This window comes from Notolepis coatsorum (genome assembly GCF_963971535.1).
Source record: "Notolepis coatsorum genome assembly, chromosome: 15".
Lineage (NCBI taxonomy): Eukaryota > Metazoa > Chordata > Actinopteri > Aulopiformes > Paralepididae > Notolepis > Notolepis coatsorum.
In genome coordinates, this window is record NC_140179.1 from 39,634,032 (window position 1) to 39,658,031 (window position 24,000).

Here is a 24,000-nt window from a genome sequence, read left to right on the forward strand (position 1 = left end):
CAATCTTAGCTATGGTTATCCGACCATCTGCATCAGACCATACTCCCTTCAATTCAATATTCAACTTCCGTTTCACGACTATAGCAACTCCACGGGTTCTCGTTCCAAAGGAAGAGTGACTAATGTTATGGTATATGTTGTCCGCTAACGTAGCTTTGTCTTTCACAAAGATGTGCGTTTCGCTTAAAAGAGCCACATCAACCTGTTTGTTTTTCATCAATGTGAGCACGCTTTTGCGTTTATGTTGATTATTTATTCCCCCAGTATTCCAGATCATTATATTCAAACTAGCAATAATCTATACATATTGTTTTGTATTTGTTGGTAATACTTCTGGAGTGCGAATTCACAATGGATTTACATCCTACTATTGAGGTCCCGTTGAGAGCCGAGCATAAAAACATACATATATACAAATAAACCCCTGATCCCCCCTCCCTTGCAGAGCCGTACAAGGTACCTATTTGATACCTCCTTCGCGTACAACTTCTTCCTATCCTGCACCTCCGGTCAGCCCAGAATGAGCAATTTATCCTAAACTTTCCTATGTATACCATAGAATCTATACTTTTAATTCTAATTTAATAGAATGTCACCTGTGGCCAAGCCACTCTCCCGTTAATGTAATTAAACAAAATGAAAAATATACCTCAATTAGTATACTAATTTAAATTTTTTTTTTTTTTTTTTTTTTATTATTATAAACTTCTACTAACATGTATTGGTTAGAACATTTCAGAATAAAGAAATAAAGAATAAGAAATAATGATGTTTAGAATTAGCTATCGAAACCCATAAAGTCAGGGAATAACTACTTAAAATGTCCCCCTTTTTTTTTTTTAAATAACTTTGCATGTTTACACATCTAAATGACAAGGAGATTTTTTAATACTTGTATGCAGATCGTCCCCCGTCAAGAGTGATCATTAATCTGTTATGGTGGTCGTTGTTCTTCACATCTATTTCAAGTCTCATATCGTTGTTATTTTCCGGGGCCATCATTGAAAAAGGCATTGTATTCCTCCAGAATGCTGTCAGCCGCTAATGACTTGCAGATTGTTGTTGTAATGTTCCAGTACATTCCTCTTGTCATAGAACAATAATAATCCAGTGTATTCCAGTATATTCCATTATGACTCATAGCCTTCAAGTAAAAAAAAGAAAATAGAAAATTCTAGAATGTTCTAAAATAGTCTGTATCAAATCATGACCTGCATATTACCATGAATCTATATATATGGTGTTTAGCGTTTTATATTAAATTACTTATCCCTCAATGTTGTCAAAAGCTTGTATGATGCCGTTTTTGATGTCCATGCGATTGTAAAGTTATCCAGAAAATATTAATCTTGTCATCCACTTTTTATATTCTTCATGTAATCTTCTGCCGCCTCAAGCGAACGTAGCACGAATCTCTTTCCATATCCCTCCACAATGGAAAGAATAGCTGGATACCGTAGGACGGGGTGTCTACCTTTCTCATAGAGCTGATGTACTACATCCTTGTAGCGGGCCCGTAGAGTTATGGCTTCCTTGCACATGTCCTCATAGAACCACACTTTTTTCCCTTTGTATATCAGTTTTCCCCATTTCTTGCGTGATTCCCTGATGATCGTGTCTCTTGTTCCAGTTTCCCGTAGGCTAGCAATGATCACTCTTTCCTTGTTGTTATTGTAGTTTACGGTGCCTATTCTGTAGCGTTTGTCCACTATCTGTTCTGTAGGTAGGATTTCAGGACCTAGAATTTCGACTAGCACTGCAGCAAATGTGGCATCTGTGCATTTGACTGATTCATCCAAACCCACTATACGGAGGTTAAATCTGCGGGCATGACGTTCGATTTCGAGCAATCTGACCGTGTTTTCCTCTTTGTTGTCCTGGATCATCTGCCAAAGCTGTTTGTCCCCCACTTGCATCTCCTTCGATACTTCGGCGATATTCTCAAATAGTTCCTTATTCTTCTCTTCTTGTTTCAGTGAGTATTCGATCCCAGTATTTGCAACCGCCGTTATGCGATCGGATTGTACTACAGCCTGTGCATTGATGTCTTCAAGTTTAGCCTCTATAGCCAACTTAAATGCGATAGCATTAGCTTCGGCTCTCTCAACAGCTCTAGCTATATTACCAGCCTTGGCATCAACTTTATCAACCTTGTCGGTTAAGATCTTTATCAGAGCTGTCAGCGTTTTGAAATCGGGTGAAGTACTCTCCATGTCTGTCTCGGATGAGGTCGTAGGAATGTTGGAATCCATGAGATTGTCGAGCTTTCTATTCTCTATAGCGTCTGCTTTCTTCTTCACAGTAAAGCGCGTTACCGCAACGTCTACTTCACGGCTCTTTGTATTATCTTTCTTTGCTGGCATGTTGATTTTTCCTGTTGATATAGTTAGTTGAAGGTCTTAGTTAATATATACGTCGAGGTTTAAACACATTAGTGTTGTATAAAGTAGGTTTTTATGCTAAATTAACAAAAACTGGAGCGGAGCTTGTGACCAATGCGACTGTCACATACTGTCGTCAAACCGGAAGTCTCTGCATATAATGTTTATTGTGGGAAACCACAGGCTATAACCAAGCCTGACGACTTAACCATAGACTTTCATGACCACATTTCCAAGCTGTTTATGTTTTGGAGGGTAAAGTAGGTAACGTAATATTCTATGTGTGACATAGCCTTTAAGTCGTTGTGATTTAATATTGCCTACAGACTCATCCGTCAGGACCATGGACTGTGAGCCCTCCACCAGCAGACATGGTACCAGTGCTGCTTCAGAGGAGAGGGAGACCCCTGACCAGAGGCAGGCAAAGAAAAGAATAAGTAAGTATTTGGGGCTAGACCCCCTTCTATTGATGATGATTACAATGATGATTTATGAAGACTGCTTTCTATTTAAATGTACATCACCCCTGGCTAAATTTAAACTAACATACGTCAGGTTGTGGTGGAGGATCTTGGGTGAATGAATGAAAACTTTATTAACAGATTGCAGAATGGGTACAATACAGTACGGCTCAATACACACAATTGTTAAAGGCATGCAGACCAGAGAAGGACGTTTGTCTTGTTTACATCAGGGTCCCCCATTTTAAATTCATAGTGACATTTATGACATACACAATATATATGACATCATGACATAGGGACATACATGACATACAGGTATAGTACTGTTACATTTGTGACATATACGATATATGCAAATATACAGTACTGTTACCCAGAGATCCTAACAGAAAATATATACACATATGATGGGGAGGATACTGTACATTAGGAGGGGGTGGGAGAAAATGTATACATACGGTGGGGAGGAGACTGTCTATTAGGGGGGGGGGTTGGACATTTAGTACAGTACATAAAGTACAGATATAGCCTTGTTCCACATGTGAAAATCAGCCTAAAATATATACCTAGGTAAATGGAATATTGCTCCACTTCTACAAGGGCTATTTGCATATTCTTGGTATCTAGGTACATTTATGGACCTCAGGGAATGTATTCACAGTGTCAGAAATATTGTGTCTATTACTAGGCTTGCTTAAATTGTGATGAAACAAAGGAGAATATGAATTATGATTTTTCTTTGCATCTTTGACAGTGAATAACACCATGATAATAATGACCAAACTTAAAAAACTGCCACTGATCTCGTTCAGTACCCTCTTGAGATCATGTGTACAAAAAAATCTAAGGAAATTAATAAAGTGAAGATGATTAAACCGAAGGTTCTGTAGATACAGTACTGAATTCTCCCATCCGGACCAATGCAATTTGAAATATTATTATAGAATATAGAATATGATGCTTATACATGACCTTATTATAGCCAATTCGCACATTTATATATATATACATATATTATCTTTCAAATGCCCGAGTTCAATTTGGATTTAGTATCACCAGGCGTGCATAAGAACAGATAATGAAATCTACTGTAATCTAGTGCAGCGGTTCTCAACAGGGGTTCCGCGGCACACAGGGGTTCCGCGGAGAGCTGTCAGGGGTTCCGCGAGATGCCTGATGGGAATGTTTCTTTAAGAATATAGAATGACAACTATTAACTAAACAAATAGTCTATCTAGTGCTTCATGTGTATACAATAATTGCCTAATCTAATAACATGAACTAAAAAAGAAATCGATCAAAATGTCTTCACACGTTTCGTAAAGTTATTATAGAAACAACTTAACGTCCGCGTCAGGCGTCATTGCTTTTACCAACAGATTTTAACGCATTTCCAGAGAAGTCGCATTCGTGTGACGTCACATCGCGGGTCCTATCTCCGTTAGAGCCGGCTCTGATCCGTTATCAATGAATTGCAAAGCGGGCGGCTGTCGTGATAATAATTACTAAATGCATTCAGTGCTGGATCTAATCAAATGGATTTATCGAGACACGTTATGGAAAGTTCAAGACCCGATCACAAGCGTGCTAATTACACGCTTGGGCTACGGTGATGGGCTACTCGCCAAGTGCAGACAAAGTGAGTGTATCCGCTGCTGTTATTATTATGATACAAAATGTGAATGAATGAATGAAAACTGTATTTAACAGATAAACAGTAAAAGGCACTCTGCAGATTACATTTATATATAGCTGTTTTATACGTCAACATTGTGTCCCTGACCGTCAACAAAGAATGGCAGGATGTGATGTCATAAACAAGCGTCACCTCACTAGAATAATATTTCCAAATGGTCACACTATGTTATTTTTATAGAAAACAGTGCAGCTGCAACAGATAGCACTTTATTGATATTTTTCTGTATTTAAAAAAATAAATACATGATTTTCTGTTTTGAGAAATGGTCACACTAGTTTATTTTTTTTTGAAAACAGTGCAGCTGCAACAGATAGCACTTTATTGATATTTTTCTGTATTTAAAAAAATAAATACATGATTTTCTGTTTGATAAATGGTCACAATGTTATTTGTATAGAAAACAGTGCAGCTGCAACAGATAGCACTTTATTGATATTTTTCTGTATTTAAAAAAAGAAACAGACGATTTTCTGTTTGATAAATGGTCACACTATGTTATTTTTATGGAAAACAGTGCAGCTGCAACAGATAGCACTTTATTGATATTTTTCTGTATTTAAAAAAATAAATACATGATTTTCTGTTTGATAAATGGTCACACTATGTTATTTTTATGGAAAACAGTGCAGCTGCAACAGATAGCACTTTATTGATATTTTTCTGTATTTAAAAAAATAAATACATGATTTTCTGTTTGATAAATGGTCACACTATGTTATTTTTATGGAAAACAGTGCAGCTGCAACAGAGCACTTTGATATTTTTCTGTATTTAAAAATAAAATACATGATTTTCTGTTTGTTTCCCGGTTTCAATGGGTTAAATAAACGTTATTTTGAAAGCAAGCACTTTTGTCATCATTGTAGCAAAAAAGACAGGACCGCAAAAGTCTTTATCGTATGTAGGGGTGCCCTGGAATATGTTTTTGGACACAGGGGTGCCTTGGCAGCAGAAAGGTTGAGAACCCCTGATCTAGTGTACATTTTAATTTTCCCCACAGTGCAACCGTTTTGAAACTAATTTCAGATATAATTGTTCCTACATGCTAACAATAGGGAGGAGAAACTAACTGCATTTCAATATTTGTCAAAAACGTTACCTTTTGTGGCTTATTATCGCGAATCATAACAGTTATTGATATGATTCATTCAGAACGCTGAACTTTGAAAGCCCACAGTATCTTACAGGAAGTGTAGTTCGGAAAAATTCCAACGCTGGTCGACAGCTATGCATGTCCACAAAATGGCCACAAAAAGACTACAATTCCCATGGTTAAAAATGTCCATTTCTGTTTCCGTCTTGGAATAGACTTCAGAAAACTTAAAACTATCCAATGGCACTTTTAACCTATTGCTAAACTAACGTATTGATGATAATACACATATATATATATATATATGTTAGTGATGTTAATACTTGAAAACGTTTGACAAAAAAGTCGCAACTTATATGCAATATTAAAAAAAATTGATTTATGACCAGATGTCATTTTTTGGGTCAGTACCGACCCCGTGGGGTGGAACAGGTTAAGACATTAAAATATATAAATGTATATAAAAAGAAAAACTCTAAAGCCTAACTAAATTTTGTCATTACATATTTGAAAAGGAGTGGGAAGAAGTATACACACTTATACTTATAATGAAAATTAGTTAATAAAACATTTGATGAATTCCTTATTATTATTTGTCAAAACTGTAGCTTACCCTGTATAGTTCCTCTAGCCATTGTATATACATATTGTAACAAAGGTAGCAGACAGGGGTAGGTGGAAGGTGCAATTGGTTGTACAAGTAATCAAACGCAGTCAAATAGCTTTAGCTCCCCGCTGGACAATGGCCAGGGGCATTTATTTAAGCAAACAAAATTAAGAAAATCATACCGGCTCACACTGGAGCACCGAACTGCTTTCACTGTAGTCCAGTCCCTAACTAGGCCGGGCCGCTGTCCGGCTTACTGGTTGTCAACTCACGGTTGCAGATGTCTCCCCACAGCTCTCTCACTCTCCAATGCAAGACACACTCTGAGGCTCTTTGTCTGTTCTCTAGGAGAAATGGAACGCAAAAATGCGAAGTGGACCGCAGAGGAGACCAAATGCCTGGTGGCGATCTGGGCAGCTAACAAGTTTCAGGAGAAGCTCGGTAGCAGCACACGTAAGGGCAAACTATATGCCGAACTGGTGGAGGAGATGGCCAAGGCTGGGTTTGCCAGAACGGCAGACCAGATCACCAACAAGCTGAAGAAGCTAAAGATTGACTACCGGGACACGAAGAAGGAGTTGTCCAAAAGTGGAGCTGGACGTTGCGACACATGTCCCAACTTCCAGCTCCTCGACAGCGTGATGGGCCAGAGACCGGCTAACCAGGTGACAGGGGCGTTGCATTCAGCCACAACTGCCACCACAATCGATGCCGACCTCGCACCACCGGCCACGCCAGAGCCTTTCACACCTGATGACGGTAGGTTGGCTGCATACCACTCGTTGAAAGTTCAGATAGGCTAATTTATGTCGACCAAAACACCGGAATAATAAATTTGGCCTAAAACCGAAATGTTGCCGGATTGTTACGTTGCCACATTGCCGTGACAACTAATGTACATTTTGGTAAGCTACATTTCTGTAAGCTTGTGTTTACATCAGTGGCATAATTTCAGTAAAAGCCAAGGTATGGCAAGGAGGGAGGGTACATTTCTGTAAGCTCGTGTTGACTTAATCTTAATAAATGTGCTCCGACTTCTGCATATAATGTTAATTGTGGGAAACCATAGGCTATGTAGCGGGTGTGTGGGTGGGTGGGCGAAAATATATACATACGGTGGGGAGGAGACTGTCTATTTTGGGGGGGAGGGGTTGGACATTTACGTTGGCCAGTTTCGAATTGCAGCCTCCCGTAGGTGCTCTTTAAGAGCGGTTTTGAATCTGTACACACATGACTGTGTGGCACAGCGGAACAACAACACAATCATCAAATTTGCTGACGACACAGTAGTGGTGGGCAGGGCCGCCTGGGAGAAATGCGAGGCCCTGTGCGAGATTTAAACGCGAGGCCCCCCCCCGCCCCCCCCCCCCCCCCCCCCCCCAAAAGGTAAAAAAAAAAAAAAAATATATATATATAATTTTTTTTTTTTTTTATACAGTCAACATATTCGTAAATAATAGCGCTGCCCGAGGCTGGGCATGATACAGTCAACATATAGCAAGAGAGAGAGCGAGAGAGAGCTCCCGTTCTACAGTCAATATACAGTGTACAGAGAGAGACACATTGGAAAGAAATTTAAATGCTATTTGGCCCTAAACAGAGAGTACACAGTGGCAGAATACCTGAGCACTGTGACTGAAGATCCTTGACTAGGTACAGACTCAGCGAGCACAGCCTAGCCATCGAGAAAGGCCGCCATAGGCAGACTGTGTGTGTTAGAAAGAGAGAGAGAGAGAGAGCATGTGTGTTAGAGAGAGAGCATGTATGAGAGAGATAAGCAAAGATGACCCCCTAAAGGATATTCAACTTTTAATGAAAGAACAAAACAGAAGGAAAAGATAACTTCACAAAGGCAACATGAATATACATAGATCCAAAAGGACAAAGATCAACACTTAAATCCAAAGAGAAGAGGGTCTATACCAAGAGAAAACAAAGCAGCAAGGAGCCAATGGCCGACAGCTAAAGGCTAGCCAGGTAGGCTACTGACACCAGGCCACACACAGCTTTGGCCAACGGCCCAACGCTACCCAAGCTACACAAACGAACAAATGAATTCACACACAGCACATGTCGTATCTCCAAATGTTGTGAAGTAACATATGTTTTGCCTGGAAAAAAACATCGTTATTAACAAAACATTCGGGAGGGGAAGGAAGGAAGAGTGGGGTAATGTCATGACATTTTCATTAATCTTACCTGCACCAAGGAACGCAGGGCGAAAGGCCGCAACACAGGTCTCCACGTTGACGAAAGGCCTCTCGCTGTCGGGACAAAAATAAGCTATGGCCAGAGCCTTGTCATGGTGCAGGCCCGACTACATCTTCTGTCAAAGATGATGTCGTAGTCAGAGTGCCAGAACCCCCTGCTATTCTCACGGCTAATGTCAATGGTCGTAGCACAAGCTAACAGCTAACTCAAGGCTAACTGATAGCATCAAACAAACGTTCCCAGCCGAGCGCAGCCGGCAGCTAACGTCGAAGCTAAACAGCTAACTGGCTAACAGTTAGCTCAACCAGGCTATCGCTAACCATTAGCTAACGCAGAAGCAAGCTATGCGGCTACATACAGGTGCTGACACCAGGCACACACCGTTAGCTACTAGTAGTACTACAACAGCTAGTCGGCCAGTTTAGCTCCAGAGAGAGAGAGAGAGAGAGAGAGAGAGAGAGAGAGAGAGAGAGAGGAGAGAGCGATGTCCACGGCGGGAATAGAATAGAGTTAATAGAATAGGTTAAAAACTCACCAAACGTCCAAGAGGATGGAGACAACCGCGTGGAGTTGACGAAGTTCATCTGCCAAACGACCATCCTCTTCATCTTGGCTGCATGTCTCTAGGTTAGCTAACGCTAGATAGCCTTTAGCTAAGCTAGCTACTAGCCGACATCATCATGGCTATATCCCGACTGCATCATGACAAGGCTCCGGCCATTTGTCCCGCCTTTCGTCAACGTTCCTTGGTGACCGACCGACTGATAATGACCGACCTCTTCGAGTTGGCTGGCATAACTAAGCATAATAGTAAAAAGCTGCACGCGCGAAATAGTCAAACGCAGCTGACTCACGCCGGCGTACTACACAAGTAAGTAACCACTCCGCTCCCTTCGTTGAAACCAATAGTATGTCTGCTGCAGAGCACCAGAGCTCCCTTCGTTGAAACCAATAGTATGTCACTGCAGACCCAGGAACAAGTCAGACACATTCTACAAACGTGTCTAATGTGAAATATATAAGCATATAAGCAAAACTAGATTTTAGGTCTGTGATGAAAAAGGGCCTCGCTGGAAGGGGGGCCTCGCAAAAATAAAAAAATAATAAAAAAAATATTTTTTTTTTTTTTTTTTTTTTTTTTTATTATTATTTTTTTTTGCGAGGCCCCCCTTCCCGCGAGGCCCTGTGCGACCGCACTGCTCGCACACCCCCTGAGGCGGCCCTGGTGGTGGGCCTGATCTCTGCAAACGACGGGAGGGCCTACCTGGAAGAGGTCAAGGTCCTGGCGGGATGGTGTCAAGAGAACAGCCTCTCCCTGAACGTCAGCAAAACAAAGGAGATGATTGTGGAATTTAGGAGGTCGGGGGTCAGGGACTACAGCCCCCTCAGCATCGACGGGGCACCGGTTGAGAGAGTGAACAGTTTTAAATACCACATATCCGAGGACTTGACATGGCCCACACACATTGACAGTGTTGTGAAGAAAGGCACGGCAACGCCTCTACTTCCTCAGGCGCCTAAGGAAGTTCAAAGTCAGTCAGAAGATCCTTAAGAACTTCTACTCATGTACAATAGAGAGCATCCTGACTGGCAATATCACCTCCTGGTTTGGGAATAGCACCGCACAAGACCGTAGCAGACTACAGAGAGTGGCCCGTTCAGCCGAGCACACTATTGGAGGGGGGCTTCCCACCCTCCAGAACATTTACAACAAGCGGTGCATGGGTAAGGCTAAGAGAATTATCAAAGACTTCAGCCACCCAAACAACTGCCTCTTTGAACTGCTGCGGTCAGGCAAGCGATACCGGAGTCTCATGGCAAGCACAGAAAGACTCAGAAGAAGCTTCTAACCCCAGGCCATCAGGTTGCTCAACGAACAATAACACTATGCAACAACCATCAAATGCACTCACAGCACACACATCCACACGCACACACTCACTTTAAACAAACAACTCACTGCAGCACCCACTCTACACACTTTAGAACACCTAAACACACTTTATATTTATTGGCAAAGAATTTGCACTACATTTACATTTACATTTAGTCATTTAGCTGACGCTTTTATCCAAAGCGACTTACAAGTTCTGTACGACAAGACAACCCATACCTCAGTACACCTTACTGTAAATTGTACCTAAATTGTAACTGAGGGGTACAATTCCCTGACTGTATTGATAAGTATGGTATCATTAAACCACTACCGTCTTATGTACATTACTACTGGCCATACAGTACACAGGTATCTTATGATGAACACTTCCCACAATGACTCGGTTCCACACAAAACTGGATTTAAGTATTTATTAGCAGCAATGATAGTACATAATATACTTTACTTTGGATGCGCTTATAAGGCAAAGGAATGTGCGTAGGCAAATCAATAACGTATGTCCATTCTCATATTACGCAGGAGATAATAATACAACCTGAATCTTAGGAATTATATCTATGGTACACTAGTAATATAGCGGGAGATACTGGTAGGGTCCCTCCGGTCGTAAGCCAGCAAGGGGAGAGGATTTGTCGGTAGTAGAGTCTGGGTCAACGATGATAAAGAGACTCCAAGTACAGGAGACAGTGCAATAATCTCTTGATCCGCAGACGAATACAGCTGTTCTCCGTAGCATGCAGCTCCGCATGGAAGAAAGCTAGCCGGCCTCAGTGGTCTGAGAGGCGGGCTCGACGTGGCTCCTCACAGAGTAAATCCCACACAATTGTGGGTGTCGGCGATTCTCCGCTCCATCAATTACAGGACCAAAAGCAAATATAATCCAGCCGAAAAGGGCTATGCAGTCGTCGGTAGGTTATCCAGTGTACATGATCCACACGGTCCTCGTCTAGGGCCCCTCGGGTGAAAGCGCCAGGGTAAGCAGCCCAGCCTGGATAAGCACTCTAGCTGGTACGAGGAAACGTTGGTGATGCTGGTAGGGCTGTCTTAAATGCTTCGAAGCTTCGAACGTTCGATTCGATGGCACAAGCTTCGAACATTAAAAAAAAATCGAAGTAAAAAAAAATAAATAATTTTTTTTTCAAATTTTTTGTTTTACTTCGATGTGTGTGTGTGTGTGTGTGTGTGTGTGTGTGTGTGTGTGTGTGTGTGTGTGTGTGTGTGTGTGTGTGTGTGTGTGTGTGTGTGTGTGTGTGTGTGAACTACCCATCCCAGTTAGGACAGCCGAATCCCGTCCAATCTTTCGCCGTCGACTAAAGACTCACTTCTTCAACCATTATCTGAAATGATAAAAAAAAAAAAATGAAATATATGAAAAAAATGAAAAAATATGAAATATAACATTTAGATAAGGTGCTACTGAGATGTTTTGGTGAGTTCTTTGTTTTTTTGTGCAAGTTGCCCTTCTTAAAAATGCATGAACATTCACTGATAATTGGTCTGTAGTGGAGTCTACAAGGTCTACATTGCCGGACCATGTAGAATCCGGACCTTGTAGACTGACATAATTCTGTGCATAGTTTAGTCTACACAGGCCATATTTCAAATAATCAAAATCTTACTTCATTCATCTTAAACATTCTTGATTTGGGGGATTGGTAGTTCCCATGAAATCTGAAGTTGTTCAAACGACAACAGCGATCCACCTTGAATTAAATCACACAGCCGAGTGAAACCTTGTTGGATGCGTCAGTCACGAAAGGGGCTACTTAATTAATTAATCCAACCCACTTTATTTATAGAGCACATTTAAAAACAACAACGTTTACGAAAGTGCTGTACAAGTCCCACAACATAAGATAAAAAAAAAAAAAAAAAAAAAAAATTTAAAAAAAATTTTTTTTTAATTTTTTTTTAATATTTTTTCGAAGCTTCGAATTAAAATCGAAGCTCGGCCCCGAAGCTTCGATTGCCAAAAAAAGCTTCGAAGGTCAGCCCTAGATGCTGGTCACTGTAGAACGGTAGCCGCACGATACACTATACACAAATAGACTATTACTGACTTAATAGAATAGGTCGAACTCGACGGTACAGCGTTAAACTCTGATACTTCAGTTATTAATTCGCACGCGGTCTCAATGCTCTATTTGGGGCCAAACAGGCCATACTTCACCGCACGTTGTATCGTGGGTGAGGCTTCAACTTATTGGGTAACTCTACTTCTGTATTCACCTGCGCCGTATTTATACGTTAGGTGAACAAACTAGTACCAGCTTTATTCCTGTCTCATATCCTTGCGCAGAACCGTTCATGTCCAGGCAAGTCCCCGGCGGTGACTTTGAACCAGACCTTGGAGGTATGGCAATGGCGCCTGGTGGACCGCTGTCAATAGGAGAATGAAATATTATGGTCTGTACTAGGCTAAAGGGATATTCCGTGTATATGTACAAGGAATACACAAGGGATATCAAACGATATACAAATATTATGCAATATATATCAATCAATAAATATATATATTCGGTTTAATCTGATCCTTCGTAACAGCCGCCTCCTAATTAGTCCCACCTAATTAGATAAGCAGAGACAGATTAACCGCACTGTCCGCTACTCAATGTCTGTTGGGAGGGTAGGGCAGTTCACAAAGTCAGGGGGTCATGGTCGTCATCAATAGTGTCGGGGAGCCTTGGCAACTCTATTAGCCTCGCCACGGGCCGAGTGTATATCCGCCCTTGGACGAGCACTTCTGCTGCTCTGACCTTTCCGTCGGCACCGGTAATCACTTTGCTTACGCGGCCGGCCGGCCACATAGCTCGGGGTAGTGACTGGTCGATAATCATGACGACTGTTCCTTCTGTCAAATTGTCTCTCTCTTTCACCCATTTCTGGCGGGTCTGTAGAGACGGTAGATAGTGGAGTAGGAAACTGTTCCAAAACTTGTCAGCCAATACTTGACTGTACCTCCACATTCTTCGGCCGTTCGCTTCTTCAGGCCTGTACACTGTCTGTGGTAGCGCGGGGTCCAGCCGCCCCATCAAGAGAGTGTTGGGGGTGACTGGGTCGACATCTGCTACATCACTTGAGACGTAACCGAGGGGCTTTGAGTTCAATACTCCCTCGATCTCCGTGAGGACTGTCGTTAGGACTTCTTCCGCCACGGTCTGGGCCTCAAGCACGGCGTACAGGGCTGTCTTTATTGAACGTACTTCTCGTTCCCAAGTTCCACCGAAGTGAGGTGCGTTCGGGGGATTAAACTGGAAATCAATCTGGTATGGAGCGAGGTGGGTCTTAAGTTCTGGGCCCATAGCTTGGAAGCTCTCTCTCAGCTCTCTTTCTCCGCCTTTGAAGTTTGTCCCGTGATCAGACAATAATATAGACGGTTTCCCTTTCCGCGATGTGAATCTTCGGAAGGCCATAAGGAATGAGTCTGTGCTCATGGTTGGAAGGAGTTCTATGTGCATCGCTCGGGTGGTCATGCATTTGAATACAATACCCCACCGCTTCTCGGTTCCTCTTCCTTTCTTTACATACAGCAGGCCGAAACAGTCCATACCGGTGGAGTGAAAAGGCTTGTCGCTGAGTCAGAGGCGACAGGGGGGTAGGTCAGCCATCCGGGGTATACTGGGCTGTGCTCGCCATTTACGACAGTCTAGACAAGTCCGCTGGAAACGTCGTACTGCTTCTCTCCCTTGCAGTATCCAATAACGACGTCTGATCTCCGCGAAGACTCTCTCTGCCCCGGCGTGATGCACGTCCTCGTCGTATTTCTTTATGATAAGCTCTGTGACCTTGTGTCGGCTGTTTAAGACTATCGGGTACTTGACGTCATCCGGTAAGTCTGGAGCTCTCCTCAGACGACCACCCACTCTGATGAGATTATGGGCGTCGCTCTCGGGGGCTAGGTGGAGCAATCTGCTGTCTGACGGGACGGGCTTTGCTCCCTGTAGACAGTCTAGCTCGTCGGGGAACGAGTCTCTCTGGGCTCGCTGTAGCAGAAGAAGTTCTGCTTCTTCGTAGTTAGCTGCAGTAATGTCAGTAGTGGGCTGAACCTCTGGGTGGTGCCACAGGAATGTCTTTAGCTGCGCACTCTCAAGGGTGAGGCAGTCGTCTATGTTGGGGTCTGTGGGGACGAGTGTGTGTGTCAACCCACAGAACATAGATTTCTTGTTCTCTGCCTCCTCTTCACTCGCCTCCCGTGGGGTGGGTGTAGTAGGGATGTGCATCTCCATCACGAGGCCGATGCGATGCGCATCTCGATACGGTGCCAACGATACGATACATTAACGATACATTTGAAGCACCGGGCGATGCAATGCGATACGATTCACCCCCTGTTGAGATACGATACGATTCGATACGATTTGATTCAACATAATGCGATTCGGGGCGATACGATGCGATTCAACACGATGCAAAATAATGATACAATTTTATGGTATGACAGAGGATTTGGTTGTATTCCTTATATGCAGCTTATATTATTATTAAAAATAAAATAATCTACTGTAAGACAATTTATATAAAAACTCTTAGGTGCCTAAGAAGACTTTTGCATAAACTGTCTTTTCTATCCACTTTAGCTAAAAACACACACACAATGTACTACTGTGAGACAATAATAATCATACACAAAGGGATAATGGCTTATAGCAGACTTAAATGATTTTATAATATTTCAGATAATGAAATTAAATGTTTATCAACTATCCAATTAGTATTTATATTGTAACGTTTGGCCACGTTAAATCATTGAACAGAGAGAGAGAGAGAGAGAGAGAGAGAGAGAGAGAGAGAGAGAGAGAGAGAGAGAGAGAGAGAGAGAGAGAGAGAGAGAGAGAGAGAGAGAGAGAGAGAGAGAGAGAGAGAGAGAAGCGTCTTCAATATACCCCCCCCCCCCCCTCCTCACTAATGGAACTGGTGTTGCGTTAGTTAGTTAGTTAGACACTTTAGTTTAGCGTTAGCTGAACGGCTAACTGGCGTTAGCCAGAGGAAGCCCAATTCTATTCATGTCCTCGACTTCCACTGTTTGTTGTTGTTAACTGTGACGCGGCTCTCGCCTTCTGTATTAGTAGTATAGTATCAGCTGTGTGCAGTCACAGTGCACTGCTGACAGAAGTGGATGAGAGGAAATTATATTAATGCATCGGTTTTGACCGACGCAAAGACGCTACAACAAGATGCATCGCGAGTTCAACCTGAGTTCTAGCCGGTGCGCACGTATTCCACCGGTGCACGCGCATCGTGAACGTGTATGCCGGCGCACCGATGCAAATCGATGAATCGTCACATCACTAGGGTGTAGGCCACTCTTCTTCCGGGAGCTTGAGGAACTCTGGCTCGTCACTATATAGATTGTGACGGGTGAGGTCATCCAGGGACATTCCCCGGGTGATGACGTCAGCTGGGTTGTGTTTTGTGTCCACATACCTCCAGCTTGCTGCTTCTGTTAAATCTTGGATCTCTGTGATTCTGACTCCCACGAAGACCTTGTATCTACACGAATCAGACTGGATCCATGTGAGTACGGTCGTGGAGTCTGACCACAAGATTGTTCTTTGCACCGGGATGGTGAGTTCACGTTGGATTAACGTGGCGAGTTGCGCTCCTGCTAGGGCTGCGCAGAGCTCTAGACGCGGGATAGATTGTTGCTTGCGGGGGGCTATTCTTGAGCGAGCCAGGATGAAAGCAGTATGTATTTCTCCTCCCTCCTCTCGGGCACGCAAGTAGGCCACCGAACCGTAGGCTACTTCGGAGGCGTCGCTGAAGACGTGCAGGTCCATCTGGCACGTCTCCGGCCTCACTGTGGGTGGGAAGTAGCTGCGGCGTATGTTGACACCTGGGAGTGAGCTGAGTTCTGTCTCCCACTCTCTCCATGTGGAGGCAAGGTGTTCGGGTATGGGGTCGTCCCAGCCCTGGTCCTTGTCCCATAACGCTCTTACAATCATCTTTGCCCTGGTGGTGTAAGGTAGAATACATCCCAACGGGTCATATTGTCTGGCGAGTGTTCTGTATACACTCCGTCTTGTGGTCGGTAGTGCAGTCGACCTTCCCTGCTCCTTGGTCAGGGGTGTGTGTTTATAATGGAGCGAGTCTGTTTTGAAGCGCCAGACTAGTCCTAATGTCATTTCTTGGGCTTCTCCTGGGATGGTCGCCATCCAGGTCTCGCTGCTTGCTGCCTTGTCCTCTGGGGAGAGGCTGCGCAATACTTGAGGGTCGCTGCTGGCCCACTGCCGGAGATCAAAGCCGCCTTTGATCAGGGAGGCGCGGAGCTTGAGTAGGAGGGCCTCGGCTTCTTCTGGCATCGAGACGCTTTGCAGACAGTTGTCCACGTAGAAACTATTTCCTACACTTTGTCGGACCTCTTCATCAGCTGCTGGGTCCTCTGCGACATGTTTTTGCAGTGCAAACGTAGCACAGCATGGGCTGCATGTGGTTCCGAAAGGGAGGACTTCCCATTGATAAATGGCTGGTTGCTCGTCCCCGATCCTCTCTCTCCATAGGAACCGCAGCAGGGGCTTGTCCTCTTCCACTAGTCGCACCTGCAGGAACATCCCTTTGATGTCGCCGCTGATGGCCACCTTGTCTTGGCGGAAACGTAGTAACACGCCTAGTAGAGAGGGGCCGAGTGTTGGGCCGGGCAAGAGCTCTTTATTCAGATTTTGTGATCCGATCTGGTAGCTGCAGTTGAACACAATACGATCCTTGCCGTTGTGGTGGACTTTGTGGTGCGGCACGTACCATGATTCGGTCGTCTGATCGGCCTCTTTAATGTCAATTTTCTTTATGTGTCCCGCTGTGATTAGCTTGTCAATCTCAGCGCGGTACACAGTCTCTTGAGCGGGGTCTCTGGCTAGGCGCCGCTCTGTGTTCAATAGATACCGCTCCGTCGCTTCTTTTGGGGCGTGGAAGGTAGGCATACCCTCTCGCCTCAGGAGTGGAGTTGCGTATCTCATCACTCCGTTGACTTTGACTCTCTTTGTCCCCCGCTCGAGGAGGGCTATAGCATAAATGTCTTCCTTGGAACGAATGTCTTTCTTTTCGTTCTTAAAGGGCATTGTCTCTAGTGTCCATAGCCTCTCGACATGCTGTAGGAGGGTGGTGTCTTCTTCTGTCACTCTGGAGTGGAGGCAGCTAGTGGCTGCTGTTCGGTTAGGAGACCTAGCGAGGGGGCCTTGTAGTGTCCATCCTAGGCGGGTCTCGACTGCTGCAGGACAGCCTCTGGGCCCTGTGTGGACCCGGTCCATCGGGACGATGAGGTGTGCATGGTCGGAGCCTATCAGCAGGGTCGGGGTGGCACCGTCTATGAGCGGTATAGGTAGTTGACGCAGGTGCACATATTTATCCATCAGCTTGGCGATGGGGTAGGTGTACTGCGACAGGCCTATATCTTGGCTGGTGAAAGCGTTAGTGATCCTATACCGTCTCTCTGGCTGCCCGCTTGCTGCGATAGTGAATGAGACATTCTCGCCCTTTATCGTCTTTAGGTCTCTTCTTATTGTCCGAATCGTCATCGTTTCTTCGCTCCCCCGCAGCCCCAGCTGGGCCGCAGCGGACGCGAGGAGAAGGGTCTTCTCTGACCCGTCGTCAAGGACGGCGTAGGTGTCCATGACCTTGTCTTGGTAACTCAATGTTACGCGGACCACCTTCAAGAGCACCCGGGCGCCCCCGCTGCTGGCGGGGTCAATGTACATAACACTTGCCTTTGTGCTGCTTGAGGGTGCAGGCTTTCTTCTGTTACTGTCATGTAGGACGTCCAAGTGGGCTCCGTCACACCGACTACACCTCTTCTTTAAGCGGCAATCGGCTGCCATGTGACTGCGCGCACATCGGTAACAGCGTCGGTTGGACTTTATCCATTGACTCACCTCGTCGGCGGTCATCTTCTTGAATGTGTCACAGTGTGACAGCCAGTGTTCCTTTTCGCAGTACGGGCACACCATCTTCCACTTCTCTTTCATCGAGGGGGTACTGTGGTTCTTGTTGCTCGGTACTGATTCTGCTTGGTGCATGACGGTCACCAATCTGCGGCCATCGTTTGCTCTCCTAGGTCCCTCTCTGGAGCTTGGTGTGCTCCGCACGAACGTATCCAACCGTAGGCTGTTGACTTCTCTCGCCAGGAAGTCGGCTAGGTCTAGGAGGGATGGCTCGGGACCGTTAGGATCACGGTGGTCTCTTTGCCGCCTGAAGCGCTCTTGTCGGGCGGGCGGAAGCTTCTCTAAAATCCTCTCGACATTAGAGTTTGCGTACAGTTCGTGCATACCCTTTTCCTTTTGCGCCCCCAGCATCCCTACCAGGGATTGTACCTTGATAGACAGGTCATCTAGTGAACGATTGTCTGTGGCTGGGGGTAGACGGTCAATATTCCTTATCTCTTGTATTACGTAGTCCCATATGTGTCCATATCTTTGGTCGAGTGCTGCTAGAGCCGCGGTGTATGGGGTAGTAGAGGTGGAATATGCCAGCGCTATATTGTGCGCTCGGGGCACCTTGAGGTGCTTGAGTAGGATAGCATATTTGTACGGTTCATCAGCTACATCGGACATCATTGTCTCTAAGCACATTCGTAGCTCTGTGTACTGTGCTCTGTTCTCGTGTGTGAAGTCCGGGAACGTCGGTGTGCCAAGGTACGATGCCATGGATGGCTGGCACATCGGTGAGCGTTGGAGGAGAGGCCTCCTAGGCGAGTCTCCTCTTACGTGTCGTGGTGGGCTGGTACCTGCTGGGTACCAAGGCCCGCGTACCCAGGTGCTGTTCCTCGGGGCTGGTCGTGCGTCAAGCTCACCCGTGAATTGAGTCGGGGGTCTGTAGCACAGAGCCGCGGGGGTAAAGTCTGGGCTGTACTGAACCTCCTGGTCCTGTGGAGTACTGTGATGCTGTTGGGCTTGACTCTCCTCCTCTCCCTCTTCTTCTTCCTCTGGCAGGTCATCTAGATCCTGTAGTCGTCTATTTAGCCTCTCTGCGGTATAGACCGGTTCTTCCCTGTAGCTGGGTCTCGCTTGGACCGGTCGGGGAAGGGGTTCGGAGAGGGGTATAGGCTCTCTCTGGTGGTCGGGCTCAGGGTCGCTTGATCGGGTAGGGGAGGGTGCCCTTGACCCTTGTCTTGACGAGGCCCTGGAGCCCCGTGCGGAGGGAGGGGGGGTTGCCCTGGTAATCAGCTGCTCCATTATCTGCGCTTGTAATCGGTCGCGCTCGGCTTCGCGCTTGGTGAGAGCGAGGTCGCGCTCTGCTTCTCTTTGGGCACCGGCAGCGGCGCGCTGGGCTTCGGCGGCGGCGCGCTGGGCTTCGGCGCGGTCTCTTCCCATATTCTCTTCCGTCTGGAGGCGTCTAATCTCTAGGCGTATGCGGTCTTCGTCACTCCGTTGCTGCGCTTGAAGGCGCTCTCTTTCCATGGAAGAATGTTCGCGCTCACTAAGCGTCTGTGCTTGGAGTCGATCGCGCTCGGTTGAGGCTGCCAGGCTGGCGAGGAAGGCCTGCGCCAGCATCTTGTCCGCCTCGCTGGGGGAAGACGCTGGTTGAGGTGATCCGCTCCTGGTAGTACTCGTTGGAGATCCGTTCTCCTGTGGCGTATCGAGGAGATCCATCTCCGGGGTGCTCGTCCCTTCTTGTGGTGGGTCGAGTTCCATCCCTGGAGGGCTTTCTTTATCCTGGAGCTCTCCGGGGACTACTTCTTCGGTCTTGGCGGGGGGTAAAGTCATGTCAGGTCCCTCCTGGTCCCCACCGTGAGCTTGGTCAGTTACGTTAGAACCCACTAGGGTCTCTACTGGCGGGGTAGCCTGGTCGGTAGGGTCGGACATAATTTTACTATCTACTTTTTCCGCGTTTACCGTCTGTAGAAAGCTAGGTGGTATACTTTATACTGGCAACGTAATCCTCTAAGTACTGAGGTGTCTGCCGTCTACGCTGCGGGCGATCTATTTTAGGAGAACCGTTTTGTGGAGTGTTCATCATTGGCCATGTCAATATTAATACCACTATATTAATATTACGCTAGTTACCCTCCGGCTCGAAGGACCAATAGTAACTGAGGGGTACAATTCCCTGACTGTATTGATAAGTATGGTATCATTAAACCACTACCGTCTTATGTACATTACTACTGGCCATACAGTACACAGGTATCTTATGATGAACACTTCCCACAATGACTCGGTTCCACACACAACTGGATTTAAGTATTTATTAGCAGCAATGATAGTACATAATATACTTTACTTTGGATGCGCTTATAAGGCAAAGGAATGTGCGTAGGCAAATCAATAACGTATGTCCATTCTCATATTACGCAGGAGATAATAATACAACCTGAATCTTAGGAATTATATCTATGGTACACTAGTAATATAGCGGGAGATACTGGTAGGGTCCCTCCGGTCGTAAGCCAGCAAGGGGAGAGGATTTGTCGGTAGTAGAGTCTGGGTCAACGATGATAAAGAGACTCCAAGTACAGGAGACAGTGCAATAATCTCTTGATCCGCAGACGAATACAGCTGTTCTCCGTAGCATGCAGCTCCGCATGGAAGAAAGCTAGCCGGCCTCAGTGGTCTGAGAGGCGGGCTCGACGTGGCTCCTCACAGAGTAAATCCCACACAATTGTGGGTGTCGGCGATTCTCCGCTCCATCAATTACAGGACCAAAAGCAAATATAATCTAGCCGAAAAGGGCTATGCAGTCGTCGGTAGGTTATCCAGTGTACATGATCCACACGGTCCTCGTCTAGGGCCCCTCGGGTGAAAGCGCCAGGGTAAGCAGCCCAGCCTGGATAAGCACTCTAGCTGGTACGAGGAAACGTTGGTGATGCTGGTCACTGTAGAACGGTAGCCGCACGATACACTATACACAAATAGACTATTACTGACTTAATAGAATAGGTCGAACTCGACGGTACAGCGTTAAACTCTGATACTTCAGTTATTAATTCGCACGCGGTCTCAATGCTCTATTTGGGGCCAAACAGGCCATACTTCACCGCACGTTGTATCGTGGGTGAGGCTTCAACTTATTGGGTAACTCTACTTCTGTATTCACCTGCGCCGTATTTATACGTTAGGTGAACAAACTAGTACCAGCTTTATTCCCGTCTCATATCCTTGCGCAGAACCGTTCATGTCCAGGCAAGTCCCCGGCGGTGACTTTGAACCAGACCTTGGAGGTATGGCAATGGCGCCTGGTGGACCGCTGTCCAATAGGAGAATGAAATATTATGGTCTGTACTAGGCTAAAGGGATATTCCGTGTATATGTACAAGGAATACACAAGGGATATCAAACGATATACAAATATTATGCAATATATATCAATCAATAAATATATATATTCGGTTTAATCTGATCCTTCGTAACATAAATTGTACCTCATCCCATTTCTGCTTTGCACTATATAGTAGATTGTATATTAGTATATTGTATAGTATATTGTATGGTAACTCAGTTACTTCTACTCTGCATTGAACATTGTACATATGTACATACTGAACACTTGTGTCTACGTATGTGACCTCTATTTTTTACTTGCTATACTTATTTTATTATACTTATCTTTTTCGTCTAGCACAGTCTCTGGAGCGTAACAGAAAGAAGCATTTTGTATAAAAGTATTCTGTACTTCTGTATGACTACTAATAAATAAACTTGAACTTGAAACTTGTGGGTAGGGATTCACATTTTTTTACGGCTGTGGGTAGGGTGTTCCACATTGTTGTGGCATAATTGCGAAACGTGTTTAGTCCCTTGTTTGTGCCAAATCTGGGTTGCACATGATTTGTGGAACTCCCTCTGGTGTTGTGGGCGTGGTATTCACTGACCTTTGGGAAGTATTTCGACATGTACATGGGTACCTGAGTGGTGTAGTGTATCTTGTAGACCAGGGCCCTCATTTATCAACAATTCTTAGAAAGTGTTCTATCTTTGTTCTTAACACTTTAATCGCCGAAAACGCCGGAACACGTCATTCCTAGCCATGCTCATTCTGCCGAAGACGCCGTAACTCGTCTTTGATGTCAATATTTCAAAAATCTGTCATCGAAATCATATTTCCTTTCCGGAGCCCTGAGACACACTGCTGATCTCCTCTCAACTCTCTAGCGGTTCAAGACCGCCATCTGGTGGCCGATCGGCAGATCGCTAACCGGATATTAACCTTTGAACCGGTAGTGCTCATCCATATGTGGTCCGGCCACTTGCTATCGTTAGAGAGACTCCGTCTTGATACAGTGAACATCGGTCGGTGCAAATAACTCGAAAAAACAACATGATTTGGACGTATATACTATTATACAACCTGGAAATGGCATTTCTACATCCCATAATAGAAAAAATTCTGTTCCACGCTCATCTGCCAGCGGCGCGAGGAAGCCACGGTAAGATTCAGCGTTATATTCTAACGTGTTCTTTACTAACTGCTCTGATGAACATATGACCCACTCTGGATGAATCATCTAACGCTGCCCACGGAATTATAAACGATCCCCCGCCCATCCGGTCATCATCAGATGATACGTAGAAACTTCTAGAAGCACGTCCATTTGAATTTTTTTTTATCTCGCACAGATTCCTACCAAACTGTATTTGATCATCAATATAATGCATTTAGGGCATTACGTTCTTCACGTTCTGAAGAAAGCTGCAGAAAACGATAAAAACATACTTATACTTTAGACCATATTTTTGTATGAATATGTGAATGAAAAGGTTTAACGTTGCTACACCCTGAACAATACATATAGGACATTGAATGGGCCATAATAATGGCAATTTAGCAATAGAATTTAAAAAGTTATAGCCCTGCAAAGAAGGGGAACTTCTCCATGTTAAATAGGGCTGGCGAGGGATGGTAAATTATGAATTTAACCCCGGCGATTAAAGTGTTAAGCACATAATTTAGAATGTGTGTATGCACAAAAAAAACAGGATTTATCACACGTGCGTACACAGGTCGTACGCACACACCTGTCTTGATAAATATCACTTTGATCCTACACTGCAGCTTGTGCACGGCTTTACGTATTTGCATATAGCACCGCCCGTAATTAACCATATACGGTAATGGAACACCCCCATGAAATGTGGAAAAGTGGACTAAGCCGAGGGAAGCGTGTTATGGAGAAATACGCAGGCTGACAGACATGTACACGTACGGTGATGTCGGATAGGATATCTATTAACTTAAAGACCATATTTAAGCATTACATCACACGCAGGAGTGGTTTGTGACCAATAAACCATGCCTAGGGGTGGTTGTTAGGCCCGAGGCGCAGCCGAGGGTCGTTAGACCCCCCTAGGCATGGTTTATTGGTCACAAATCACGACTGCACGTGGTGTAAAGCTTTTATACAACTGCCAGATTCATCCAACCTTATTTCTATACAATAAACACACATTAATCGAAGATTTATTGAAAAAACCATCCGCCAGAAAAAGTAGTTCCCACAACTCCATGTGGAAGCAGCTTGAAGTGCATCCAACCAAACTAACACATCCAACTGTGTATTATTGGAATGATTGAGAGAAGTTGCCTCATGTGGAAGCAGCTTGAAGTGCATCCAACCAACTAACACATCCAACTGTGTATTATTGGAATGATTGATTGAAAATTTATTAAAACGTTTTCTTTGCCCTATAGGAAAAAAACGTTTTCTTCGCCCTATTTTTTTATT

The 24,000-nt window shown here is 44.9% G+C and overlaps 1 protein-coding gene across 1 annotated transcript in view; it reads left to right on the forward strand.

The window, feature by feature from the left end:
* LOC311242020 (uncharacterized protein) overlaps positions 1-24,000 on the forward strand; it is a gene marked incomplete at its 3' end in the record, with an annotated part of 85,849 nt that overhangs the window by 20,821 nt on the left and 41,028 nt on the right. The window contains exons 4-5 of the mRNA XM_084330976.1: positions 2,708-2,818; positions 6,593-7,003. Coding sequence (XP_084187102.1) covers positions 2,708-2,818; positions 6,593-7,003 — 522 coding nt within the window. The remainder of the gene's footprint in view (positions 1-2,707; positions 2,819-6,592; positions 7,004-24,000) is intronic.